The following is a 13,501-nucleotide window of genomic DNA, read 5'->3' on the forward strand; positions in this document are numbered from 1 at the left end:
TCGCTAAGTCGTATCTGACTCTTTGCAACCCGACGGACTGCTGCACGCCAGGCTTCCCTGTTCTTCACTGTCTTCTTGGGTTTGCTCAAACTCATCTCCATTGAGTCAGTGACTTCCTAGTAGCTGGCATTTCCAGTGGGTTCTAAACTCTGATGTGTTTTGATGGATACTCCGGTTACTAACCTTGCATGAAATGGTTGGATGGCATCACCAACTCGACAGACATAAGTTTGAGCACGTTCCAGGAGTTGGTAATAGATAAGGGAGCCTGGCGTGCTGCAGTCCATGGGGTCGCAGAGTCGGGCATGACTGAGCAACTGAACTGAACTGATCCTCTTGTCAATTCAAGTAACAGTTGTATGGTTATCATTTAGACACTCATCCATAAATTTATGCTAATCCCCTATCTTTGAATTAATGCTCCTCTAATTCAACACATTAAGTTTCTAATTAATGTGTCTAATAATCCTTTCGCTCTTCAATTCAAAAATAATGTTCACTGTTCATCAGAAAGTATCAGATTTTTTTAGCGTCCTCATACCAAAAGTTCAGCTACATTTTTAAATTATGAAATGCAGTTTACCCAGGTAATACCGTCAGAATTACCTCATAGTATCTCAGACTGACAGTGTCATTCAATCACTGTAATCAAGATATTTTAAAGAAGAATTATTTATCTACATAACTGTCATTTTAGTTGTAAGAAACACTCGATGTCAATTTTAATTATTTCAATGCCAATAATCCACATTAACATGAAAATTATTAATAATTAATATTACCTGTTTATAATGTGTAAGTGATTCTAATAAACATGTAAAAGGCTTTGGGAGAGGAAACATACCACATTTAATATTTAATATTCAAATGTTAGGGCTAGAGAGCTATTGACTGTCAGAAAACAACCTAGACCCCAATGAGCCCACAACAAGACACTGCCAAACTTCTTATTATTAATAAATTTCTTCTCTCTGAATTCCCTCAGAGAACATACAACCAGCGATTACCAAGAGAAATATTAGAAAACTGTGAATTATGTTTAATCCTTTGGCTATAAACTGGAAACTTTTAATTAAAAAAGTGAAGCCTTCATTTTAATGTTGGAATGCTATTATATAACTTGAAAAGAAAATTGAGGTTTACTTTTGTCATTAAATAGACGTTTAGTGCAACATTATGGAGCAAGCACTGATTTACATATCCTTTGGGGAAGAGGAAAAAAAGGAAGCCTTAAGGGAGATTGTAATCCACTAAGCAAATTGAGACAGGTAAAGTAATAATTAAGATATAAATAATAAGTGATTACGGCTGTGCTAGTGAAGTTCAGAGGGAGGTGACCACAGAAACTATTTTGCATTTTAATTTGGCTTTGTAGAAAGGTAAAAATTCAACAGCCAGAAATAGTGGAAAGAGCTCATTTCAAATAAAGGGAATAATATGAGTGATGTCTGGAACGAAATAGCAGAGGATGTCTGTAGAACTGAACATATGGACTGCAGTATGAAATAATATTAATGGGAAATAAAACAAACATGGATTCAATAAGAAGCAATCATATGAAGCCAAGAAATTCAGAATTTTTTTCATAAGCAATGGAAAGCTATGAACAGTGCTTTGATTGAAAGAGTAATTTTATAAAAGTTGCCCTAGGAAGATTATACTGGTAATTGTATACAATATGGGTTACATTGGGTTCTGGGGATGGGGAAGAGAGTGTTCTAGCAATTTAAGCAAAAGATCCTTATGCATCTAAACTAGGTGCTGTGGAACTGGAAAGGAAGAGATGAGGTAAATATATGGAGTATATTTTAGTTTTAGTCTTTGAATGTTCAGTGTATTATGTGGTCATGCTCAGTCATGTCCAACTCTTTGCAACCCCATGGACTGTAGACTGCCAGGCTCCTTTGTACATGAGATTTCCCAGGCAAGAATACTGGAGTGGGTTCCCATTTCCTCTTCCAGGGGATCTCCCCCCACTCCACACTGCCCCAGGGATCAAACCCACGTCTCCTGCGTAAGCAGGCAGATTCATTACCACTGAGCCACCTGGGAAGCCCCCATCACATGATCAGCCACTTCCAATTTAACTCACTGAAATTCTACTGTTTCATCAGGTGAGAAGTTTGCTGACAAGAAGCCTAAAGTGCAGTTAGTCATATCCTACGAAGACACGAAGCTGACCATACTTGTGAAGCACATGAAAAACATCGTGAGTTCCTCTTATCTAATAAGAAACATGTAAACCTACATTTAGAAACAACTCTCTTCCTTTAAGCGATTAATGTCAACACTTGTGAGAGGAATGGGGCCAGCCACCAGTATCAGTGAGGAACAATGAGCCAATTACAGTATTCAGTATGTTCAGTGTACAGTATAATGGTGATCCTTGGTGGAAAGGCTATAACATATTTCACAGGTAAAGTCCTAGAATGAAAGTCAGACTTTATTCTCAGTGACGTGTCAGAACAAGTCAATTCCGGCATAGCTAGAGTATTGAGAACCAAAAGAAAAGAAAAAAAAGCTACGTCCCAACAGTTTACATCTGTCTCATCAAGCTAAGCTTTGTGGAAGGCTGACTCATCCCTTTGAATAGTGCCAACACCTTCTCTGTGAAGCCAGAGAAGTAATTTTCTCACAGATTCTCATTCAGTACTTTGAACACTTTTCATATTCTGATTTAATTGCTCAAAGATATTTTTCTAAAAAAAAAAAAAAGATATTTCTTCCCTCAAAAAGTAATAATTTTTCCATAACAGGAACCCCCCATCTTTGCATCCCCAGAACCAAGAATGTTAGTTAGCCTCTAAGGAAAAGCAGAAACTGCTCTATTATACCCCATTACTCCCTGAAGATGGGTCAAGTCAGAGAGACCAGGATGGCAACTGGACCATGTCATTAAGAGAGGGAGCTTTTTGTGCCACTGTTAGTCTCCCAGTCGTGCCCGACTCTGCAACCCTATGGACTGCAGCACGCCAGGCTCCCCTGTCCATCACCAACTCCCGGAGCATACTCAAACTCATGTCCATTCAATCGGTGATGCCATCCAACCATCTCATCCTCTGTCTTCCCCTTCTCCTCCTGCCTTCAATCTCTCCCAGCACCATGGTCTTTTTCAGTGAGTCAGTTCTTCGCATTAGGTGGCCAAAGGATTGGAGATTTAGCATCAGTCCTTCCACTGAATATTCAGGACTGACTTCCTTTAGGATTGACTGGTTGGATCTCCTTGCAGTTCAAGGGACTCTCAAGAGTCTTCTCCAAACCACAGTTCAAAAGCATCAACTCTTCTGCGCTCAGCTTTCTTTATCATCCAATTCTCACCTCCATACATGACTACTGGAAAAACCATAGATTTGTCTAGATGGACTTTTGATGGCAAAGTTATGTCTCTGCTTTTTAATATGCTATCTAGGTTTGTGATAGCTTTTCTTCCAAGGAGCAAGCACCTTTTTTTCATGGCTGCAGTCAGCAACTGCAGTGATTTTGGAGCCCAAAGAAATAGTTTCTCAATGTTTCCATTGTTTCCCCATCTATTTGCCACGGAGTGATGGGACTGGATGTCATGATCTTAGTTTTCTGAATGTTGAGCTTTAAGTCAACTTTTTCACTCTCCTCTTTCACTTTCATCAAGAGGCTATTTAGTTCCTCTTCACTTTCTGCCATAAGGGTGGTGTCATCTGCATATCTGAGATTATTGATATTTCTCCCTGCAATCTTGATTCCAGCTTGTGCTTCATCCCAGCCCGGCATTTCCCATGATGTACTCTGCATATAAGTTAAATAAGCAGGGTGACAATATACAGCCTTGACGTACTCCTTTCCCAATTTGGAACCAGTCCATTGTTTCATGTCCGGTTCTAACTGTTGCTTCTTGACCTGCCTACAGGTTTCTCAGGAGGCAGGTCAGGTGGTCTGGTATTCCCATCTCTTGAAGAATTTTCCACAGTTTGTTGTGATCCACACACTCAAAAGCTTTAGCATAGTCAATGAAGCAAAAGTAGATGTTTTTTCTGGAACTCTCTTGCTTTTTCTGTGATCCAACAGATGTTGATAATTTGATCTCTGGTTCCTCTGACTTTTCTAAATCCAGTTTGAATATCTGAGTCAATCTTTAATTGATTAAAGGTCTGAATCTGGATGCAGTAAGTGGCAAGGGTAACACTCAGCCTCACTAGCTTCTCTGGTCTTCCACTAACCTAGCAAAACGGGTCTTCCACATGGCAAAACTCCCCAGAGAATCCACTGACGTGGCAAAAGTCAGAAGCACTACTTCGGCTCTCTCCTTTGTGCATATAAATCTCTAAGGATGCACTTGGAAGGACTTAAAGGAGCAAACTCTTCTCAACATGATGTGCATCTGGAACATACTAGCACTTGATAAATATTTGTTCACTGAAAAATATTTGGCATAATTTTCAGGGAATACATCCTTTATAAATTTAGTATTAGCCAGACATCCAAAGATGCTTGTCTGTAAATCTGTGTTGTTTGCAATCAGCAATTTTTATAAGAATTGGGCAAATATTATTAAATGTGCTTTGTAGAACTTTTACTTATTAACAGTAATTATTTTCAATTGCTTTAGTAAGTTAATCAGCTTAACTGAGAATAGCAGTTGTTTAAGACAGTCTTAGGCTGGGAAATGAAGATTAAGTTAGATATTATTTATAGCGATATGTGTGTTCATGGACTTTAAGAATCTATATAAATACACATGATAAAGTGTACTTAAGAAATAGTGTTAATTTAACAGAATTTATATATGTGTATGACATATAATGGGCAATTGAAAACAGTCCTCTTGGAAACTATACATATATTTCAGTAATGTCATTGCTGAAGACATTTTAGAACATGCCTGTCGACATTGTTTTTAGATCTGCAGATAAACCACACAATAAACTTGTTGATATTATTCAACAGTCATGCCTAATGTTTGATCAAAAACAGTATTAACCAACCTGATCACCCATTTTATTCATCAGCTAAATCCCCAAATTACTTTTGACAGTTTTCAAAATTGCATTTTACACTCCAATGAAGTTGTACTACCAATAAGTATATTCAAAATGAGTGTGATGAAAGCATAAAGGAGGGGAGTGAGTAAGAGTAAGAGTTTAAGATTTGGATCAAGTTATGAGTAAATGGAAAATGAGAAAGTGAATCCTTTAAAAATTTGAAAACTGCTTGGAATTCCCCGGTGGCTCAGACAGTAAACAATCTGCCTGCAACACAGGAGACGGGGGTTCAATCCCTAGGTGGGGAAGATCCCTTGGAAGGAAATGGCTACCCACTCCAGTATTCTTGCCTGGGGAATTCCATGGACAGAAGAGGCTGGCAGGCTACAGTTCATGGGGTCACAAAGAGTCAGACACAACTGAGTGACTAACATGTTAAGGCCACTAGGGCCTGTATGTTGCCAATGCCCTTCAAAGGAAAGTTGTTAATAATGAAGTCATGTTTTCTCCTGGTTGTTCTCTGTCTCCTAATGTCTTAACATTGCCCTGGAACTCATCTCTTTCTCTCTTTTAAAAAATATTTTCTTTGCCTCACCTCACAGATGTGGGATCTTAGTTCCCCAACCCAGGTTCAAACCCTTGCCCCTTGCATTGGAAGTACAGAGTCTTAACCACTGGACCACCAGGGCAGTCCCTCTTCTCTTTTTATTGCCAGGCCTGTAGCTTTAAATACCCTTTACATGTCATTTCCTTCTGTATATATAATACAACTCGAAAGTCTCCCCAAAAAAAAGAAAGAAAGTTTCCCTAAAATCCAGTTATGTGTACAACTGATTACTCGACAACTCTAGTAGAAATTCAGTAGGCATCACGACTTAACATACATCCAGTCAAACTTCTGATTACTGTCCCCCCAAACCTGCTTCTAAGATCATGGCATCTGGTCCCATCACCTCATGGGAAATAGATGGGGAGACAGTGGAAACAGTGTCAGACTTTCTTTTTGGGGGCTCCAAAATCACTGCAGATAGTGACTGCAGCCATGAAATTAAAAGATGCTTACCCCTTAGAAGGAAAGTTATGACCAACCTAGATAGCATATTAAAAAGCAGAGACATTACTTTGCCAACAAAGGTCCATCTGGTCAAGGCTATGGTTTTTCCAGTGGTCATGTATGGATGTGAGAGTTGGACTACAAAGAAAGCTGAGCGCCGAAAAATTGATGCTTTTGAACTGTGGTGTTGGAGAAGATTCTTGAGAGTCCCTTGGACTGCAAGGAGATCCAACCAGTCCATCCTGAAGGAGATCAATCCTAGGTGTTCATTGGAAGGACTGATGCTGAAGCTGAAACTCCAGTACTTTGGCCACCTCATGCGAAGAATTGACTCATTGGAAAAGACCCTGATGCTGGGAGGGATTGGGGGCAGGAAGAAAAGGGGGCCACAGAGAATGAGATGGCTGATGGCATCACCACCACAATGGGCATGAGTTTGAGTAAACTCCGGGAGTTGGTGATGGACAGGGAGGCCTGGCGTGCTGTGATTCATGGGATCGCAAAGAGTCAGACACGACTGAGCGACTGAACTGAACTGAACTGAACTGAAACCTGCATCTTTGGCAGCCTGCCTCACCTCTAAATAACACCTTCATCCTACTAGCTGCTCAGGTTAAAATCTTTAGAGTTCTTTTGACTGCTCTTACAAACTACATCCCAATTTATCAACAAATTCTGTCAGTTTCATCTTGCAAAATAAATCCAGGATCCCACCATGCTTTACCACCATCACTACCACCATTGGATCAAACTACCATCTCTTCTCACTTGAATTACTACTGTTGCCTCTCAATAGGTCTCCCTAATTTTACCTTTATATCAGGAGCTCCCAACCTCCAGGATCTAATGCCTGATGATCTGCAGTGGAGCTTATGTAATAATAATAGAAATAAAGGGCACACTAAATGCAATGTTCTTGAATCATTCCAAAACCATCCCCCCACTCCCTAATCCATGGAAAATCTATCTTCACGAAACCAGACGCTGGTGCCAAAAACATTGGGGACAGCTGCTTTATATCTCTTTATATCTGTTTTTCTAACCTAGCATCCAAAATATTCCTCTGAGAATAAAAGTCAGAGCCTATCATCCCTCTATCATATCCCTCTGGAGAAGGAATCTCATTCTACTTACAATGATAGCCACATACCACCCTTGACCTCTCCAGCTTCACCTCATGCCTGTTGTAATTAGTCCCTAAGTCATGTTGGACTCTTCTACAGCCCTATGGACGGTAGCCTGCCAGGTTCCTCTGTCCATGGGATTTCCCAGGCAGACTCCCTAAATCACTCCATTTCAGCTGCAATGATTTTCCTCCTATACCTTGAATACCGAAGCATGTTTCTGCCCCAGGACATTGGTACCTGCTACTCAGCATACCCGGACTGCTCTTCCCCAGGCCCATGGTTCAAATTCCCCAATGGTTCAATCTCACATATCCTCAACAGCTATGTTTTTACTGTCACCTTTCCCCATGAGGTCCTCTCCTACTCACATATATAAAATTGCAAAACCACCCCTGTTGGTTGGCACTTCCAAACTTCCTTTCTCCACTGCCCTGTATCAGTGCTATAACCCCAGGGGCTAAAGCAGGGTCAAGTATATCAGGTGCTCAATGAATACTTTGTTAAATGAAAGAATGTTAAGTTACTTCTAATGTGGACAACTAAGAACTAAGATCTTTATCACCTTCCCAAAATCATCATAACAAAGTTCTCATGCTTTGCATTTTTCAAAGTTTCTTTTAAATAACTGCTTTATTTCTTTGACTTATCTGAAGACTGAGATAACATTATAATGTAAATGACAGAAAAATCTATCTATAAGTTCTCAACACATTTTCTTTGCTCATTTCAATTTGTAACTAATTGTTATTTATTTTTTAGCCTTCAGTATTTTCACTTGCTTGAGTAATCAGACTAAAGAAGTTGTGCTTGATTTTATTTTAACATTAAAATGAATTATTCTGCCTGCAGTTCTGTTATATTTGATAGTAAGCTTGATGAAAAGAATTGTTTATCTTATATTAAATCTTTGCTCTCAGAACTATTTTCCTCCTGTGAATTCACAGGCTAAAACAAAATTGCTAAAATTTTTCCCTTTCAAAGCCACACAATATGATTTATCCCAGTGAATAGAGACTGACAAAATAGTGCAGTTATTTAGAACTGACCAAGATTTTTAAAAATAACAGTTCAGTTTGTATAACTGAGAAACAGAAAAATGATTTAGATTTGAAATATGTCTTTACATCTTTCTAGTGTTTTCCCATGTAGCCCACATTAAAATGCTCTCTTCCACTGACTTCCGCAATCTCTCTTTGCATTGCTGTGTGTCTCCTGGTCTTGTGGATTCCCCTAATTTTGTGTCATTTCTAGACTGTTTTCTTCTACCTGCTCCTGAGTGATCACATTCCGGAAGCCTCTTAAAGTAATCAGAAAGGATTACTAATTAGCATCAGTAATGGCATCAGTAGGGATGCCAAACTCCCTTCTGATATGGAATATGCTCACACTAGGAGAGTCTCCATAGTCTGTAACAGAATAATAAGTGATTTCATATGAAGAGCAAGTAATGACTGGGAAAGTGGGATATATCTCAACTGGAGCGCTCTTTAGTCCTTTCATAAGACACAAAATGGCAGAAAATCCTAAGTGCATGAAAACAGGAGAGAGAGAAGTAGTCAAACACAACAAGAAGAACTAAATACACACATTAAAATTTTATTATATTTTATTTTAAAAAATTCTTATAGTTTTACTATGTATTTGTAGTCTGGGGGGGGGGGTGGTTCTTGTTTTTAAAATCCGCACTCCTGGATGCAACTCCCATGACACTGACTCTGTCAGTATGGGCTGGGATTTCCGCATTTGCCTTTTATAGGCGATTCGTGGATTCCTCTACTCTTCCATTTCTAGACTTGTTTTCTTCTCTCCTGCTCTCAATTCTTTTCAATTTTTAAAAAATCTATATGTTTCCACTTGCAAAAGAATGAAACTAGAACACTTTCTAACACCATACACAAAAATAAACTCAAAATGGATTAAAGATCTAAATGTCAGACCAGAAACTATAAAACTCCTAGAGGAGAACATAGGCAAAACACTCTCCGACATAAATCACAGCAAGATCCTCTATGACCCACCTCCCAGAATATTGGAAATAAAAGCAAAACTAAACAAATGGGATCTAATGAAACTTAAAAGCTTTTGCACTACAAAAGAAACTATAAGTAAGGTGAAAAGACAGCCCTCAGATTGGGAGAAAATAATAGCAAATGAAGAAACAGACAAAGGATTAATCTCAAAAATATACAAGCAACTCCTGCAGCTCAATTCCAGAAAAATAAATGACCCAATCAAAAAATGGGCCAGAGAACTAAACAGACATTTCTCCAAAGAAGACATACAGATGGCTAACAAACACATGAAAAGGTGCTCAACATCACTCATTATTAGAGAAATGCAAATCAAAACCACAATGAGGTACCATTACACACCAGTCAGGATGGCTGCTATCCAAAAGTCTACAAGCAATAAATGCTGGAGAGGGTGTGGAGAAAAGGGAACCCTCTTACACTGTTGGTGGGAATGCAAACTAGTACAGCCACTATGGAAAACAGTGTGGAGATTCCTTAAAAAACTGGAAATAGAACTGCCATATGACCCAGCAATCCCACTTCTGGGCATACACACTGAGGAAACCAGATCTGAAAGAGACACGTGCACCCCAATGTTCATCGCAGCACTGTTTATAATAGCCAGGTCATGGAAGCAACCTAGATGCCCATCAGCAGAGGAATGGATAAGGAAGCTGTGGTACATATACACCATGGAATTATTACTCAGCCGTTAAAAAGAATTCATTTGAACCAGTCCTAATGAGATGGATGAAACTGGAGCCCCTTATACAGAGTGAAGTAAGCCAGAAAGATAAAGAACATTACAGCATACTAACACATATATATGGAATTTAGAAAGATGGTAACGATAACCCTATATGCAAAACAGAAAAAGAGACACAGAAATACAGAACAGACTTTTGAACTCTGTGGGAGAAGGTGAGGGTGGGATGTTTCAAAAGAACAGCATGTATACTATCTATGGTGAAACAGATCACCAGCCCAGGTGGGATGCATGAGACAAGTGCTCCGGCCTGGTGCACTGGGAAGACCCAGAGGAATCGGGTGGAGAGGGAGATGGGAGGGGGGATCGGGATGGGGAATAAGTGTAAATCTATGGCTGATTCATATCAATGTATGACAAAACCCACTGAAATGTTGTGAAGTAATTAGCCTCCAACTAATAAAAAAATTAAAAAAATAAAATAAAATAAAAAAATAAAAAAGAAAAAACAAACAAACAAAAAAAATCTATATCTTTAAAGAAATTTGTCATTGCTCCATCCTAGATTCACTTTATCTAAATGAATGACAATTTCTTGATAAAGGGAAATTTTCTAATAATAATTATTCAAACAATTATATTTGCCTTATATTCCATGAATAAAAATTGTTCTTCCAGAGTTGGCCTATTATCACATCCATTTCCCATTTCAAAGAATAAATAAGATGCAAAGCAACGGACAGTGAAGAGTACCCAGCCCAGATATACGTAACTTACTGTGTTTCATGACTTTTTAACCAAAAAATTGACCCTCAAAGATCACTAATTATTACTTAAAGAAACAAACTATGTTGTAGTTCAGTTGCTAAGTCCTGTCCAACTCTTTGTGACCTCATGGATGCAGCAGGCCAGGCTTCCCTGTCCTTCACTATCTCCCTGAGTTTGCTCAAACTCACATCGATTGAGTTGATGATGCCATCCAACTATTTCATCTTCTGTTGCCCACTACTCCTCCTGTCCTCAATCTTTCCTCGCATCAGGGTCTTTTCCAATGAGTAAACTCTTCACAACAGGTGGCCAAGGTACAGGAGTTTCAGCTTCACAATCAGTCCTTCCAATGAATATTCAGGGTTGATTTCTTTTAGGATTGACTGGTTGGATCTCCTTGTAGTTCAAGGGACTCTCAAGAGTCTTCAACACCACAGTTCAAAAGCATCAATTCTTCGGGGCTCAGTTTTCTTTATATTCCAACTCTCACATCCATACATGACTACTGGAAAGACCATAGCTTTAACAAGACAGACCTTTGTTGGCAAAGTGATTGTCTCTGCTTTTTAATATGCTGTCTAGGTTGGTCATAGCTTTTCTTCCAAGGAGCAAGCGTCTTTTAATTTCATGGTTGCAGTCACCATCTGCAGTGATCTTAGAGCCCAAGAAAATAAAGTCTCTCACTGTTTCCATTGTTTCCCCATCTATTTGCCATGAAATGATGAGACAAGATGCCATTTTCTGAATGTTGAATTTTAAGCCAACTTTTTCAGTCTCCTCTTTCACTTTCATCAAGAGGCTCTTAAGTTTTTCTTTGCTTTCTGCCAAAAGGGTGGTGTCATCTGCATATCTGAGGTTATTGATATTTCTCCCTGCAATCTTGATTCCAGCTTGTGCTTCATCCAGCCTGGCATTTTGCATGATGTACTCTGCATATAAGTTAAATAAGTCGGGTGACAATATACAGCCTTGACATACTCCTTTCCCAATTTGTAATCAGTCTGTTGTTCCATGTCTGGTTCTAACTGTTGCTTCTTGACCTGCATACAGATTTCTCAGGAGACAGGTAAAGTGGTCTGTTATTCCCATCTCTTTCAGAATTTTCCACAGTTTGTTGTGATCCACACAGTCAGAGGCTTTGGCATAGTCAACAAAGGAGAAGTAGATGTTTTTCTGGTATTCTCTTGCGTTTAAAATGATCCAGTGGATGCTGGAAATTTGATATCTGGTTCCTCTGCCTTTTATAAAACCAGCTTGAACATCTGGAAATTCATGATTCACGTACTGTTGAAGCCTGGCTTGGAGATTTGTAAGCATTATTTTCCTAGCATGTGAGATGAGTGCAATTGTGTGGTAGTTTGAGCATTCTTTGACATTGCCTTTCTTTGGGATTGGAATAAAAACTGAACTTTTCCAGTTCTGTGACCACTGCTCAGTTTTCCAAATTTGCTGGCATGTTGAGTGCAGAACTTCACAGCATCATCTTTTAGGATTTGAAATAGCCCAACTGGAATTCCATCACCTCCACTAGCTTTGTTCTTAGTAATGCATACTAAAGCCCACTTGACTTCACACTCCTGGATGTCTGGCTTTAGGTGAGTGATCACACCATCGTGGGTATCTGGGTCATTAAGACCTTTTATGGTACAGTTCTTTTGTGTATTCTTGCCACTTCTTCTTAATATCTTCTGCTTCTGTTAGGTCCATAACATTTCTGTCCTTTATTGTGCCCATCTTTGCATGAAATGTTCCCTTGGTATCTCTAATTTTCTTGAAGAAATTGCTTTCGTTTATTTCTTTGCATTGTTCATGTAAGAAGGCCTTCTTATCTCTCCTTGCTGTTCTCTGGAACTCTGCATTCAATTGGGCATATCTTTCCTTTTATCCCTTGCTTTTCACTTCTCTTTTCTCAGCTGTTTGTAAAGCCCCCTTGGGCAATCATTTTGCCTTTTTGTATCACGTTTTTTTGGGATGGTTTTGGTCACTGCCTCCTGTATAATGTCATGAACCTCTGTCCAAAGTTCTTCAGGCACTCTGTCTACCAAATCTAATTCCTTGAATCTATCCGTCATCTTCATGTAGAATCACAAGGAATTTAATTAAGGTCATACCTGAATGGCCGAGTAGTTTTCCCTACTTTCTTCAATTTAAGCCTAAATTTTGCAATACAGAGCTGATGATCTGAGCCACAGTCAGCTCCAGGGCTTGTTTTTGCTGACTGTATAGAATCTCTCCATCTTTGGCTGCAAAGAATATAATCAATCTGATTTCAGTATTGACCATTTGTACAGTTGTCTATTGTGTTGTTGGAAAAGGGTGTTTGCTGTGACCAGTGTATTCTCTTTACAGAACTGTTAGCCTTTGCCCTGCTTCATTTTGTACTCCAAAGCCAAACTTGCTTATAACTCCAGGTATCTCTTGACTTTCACATTCCAATGCCCCGTGATTAAAAGGACATCTTTTTTGGGTGTTACTTCTAGAAGGCCTTTTAGGTCTTCATAGAACTGTTCAACTTCAGCTTTTTCAGCATCAGTGGTTGGATCATAGACTTGGACTACTATGATTTTGAATGGTTTGCCTTGGAAATGAACTGAGATCATTCTGTGGTTTTTGAGATTGCACCCAAGTACTGCATTTTGGGCTCTTTTGTTGACCCTGAGGGCTACTCCATTTCTTCTAAGGAATTCTTACCCACAGTAGCAGATATAAGGGTCACCTGAATTAAATTCACCCATTCCCTTCCCTTCAAGTTCACTGATTCCTAGGATGTTAATATTCACTCTTGCCATCTCCCACTTGACCATATCCAATTTACCTTGATTCATGGACCTAACATTCCACGTTTCTATGTAATATGGTTCTTAACATCATTGGACTTT

At 39.1% G+C, this 13,501-nt stretch overlaps 1 protein-coding gene across 1 annotated transcript in view; it reads left to right on the plus strand.

The window, feature by feature from the left end:
* PIK3C2G (phosphatidylinositol-4-phosphate 3-kinase catalytic subunit type 2 gamma) overlaps positions 1–13,501 on the plus strand; it is a 409,785-nt gene that overhangs the window by 373,444 nt on the left and 22,840 nt on the right. The window contains exon 31 of the mRNA XM_043441512.1: positions 2,115–2,209. Within this exon, the coding sequence (XP_043297447.1) occupies positions 2,115–2,209 (95 nt within the window). The remainder of the gene's footprint in view (positions 1–2,114; positions 2,210–13,501) is intronic.

The sequence above is a fragment of the Cervus canadensis genome, chromosome 21 (assembly GCF_019320065.1).
Source record: "Cervus canadensis isolate Bull #8, Minnesota chromosome 21, ASM1932006v1, whole genome shotgun sequence".
Lineage (NCBI taxonomy): Eukaryota > Metazoa > Chordata > Mammalia > Artiodactyla > Cervidae > Cervus > Cervus canadensis.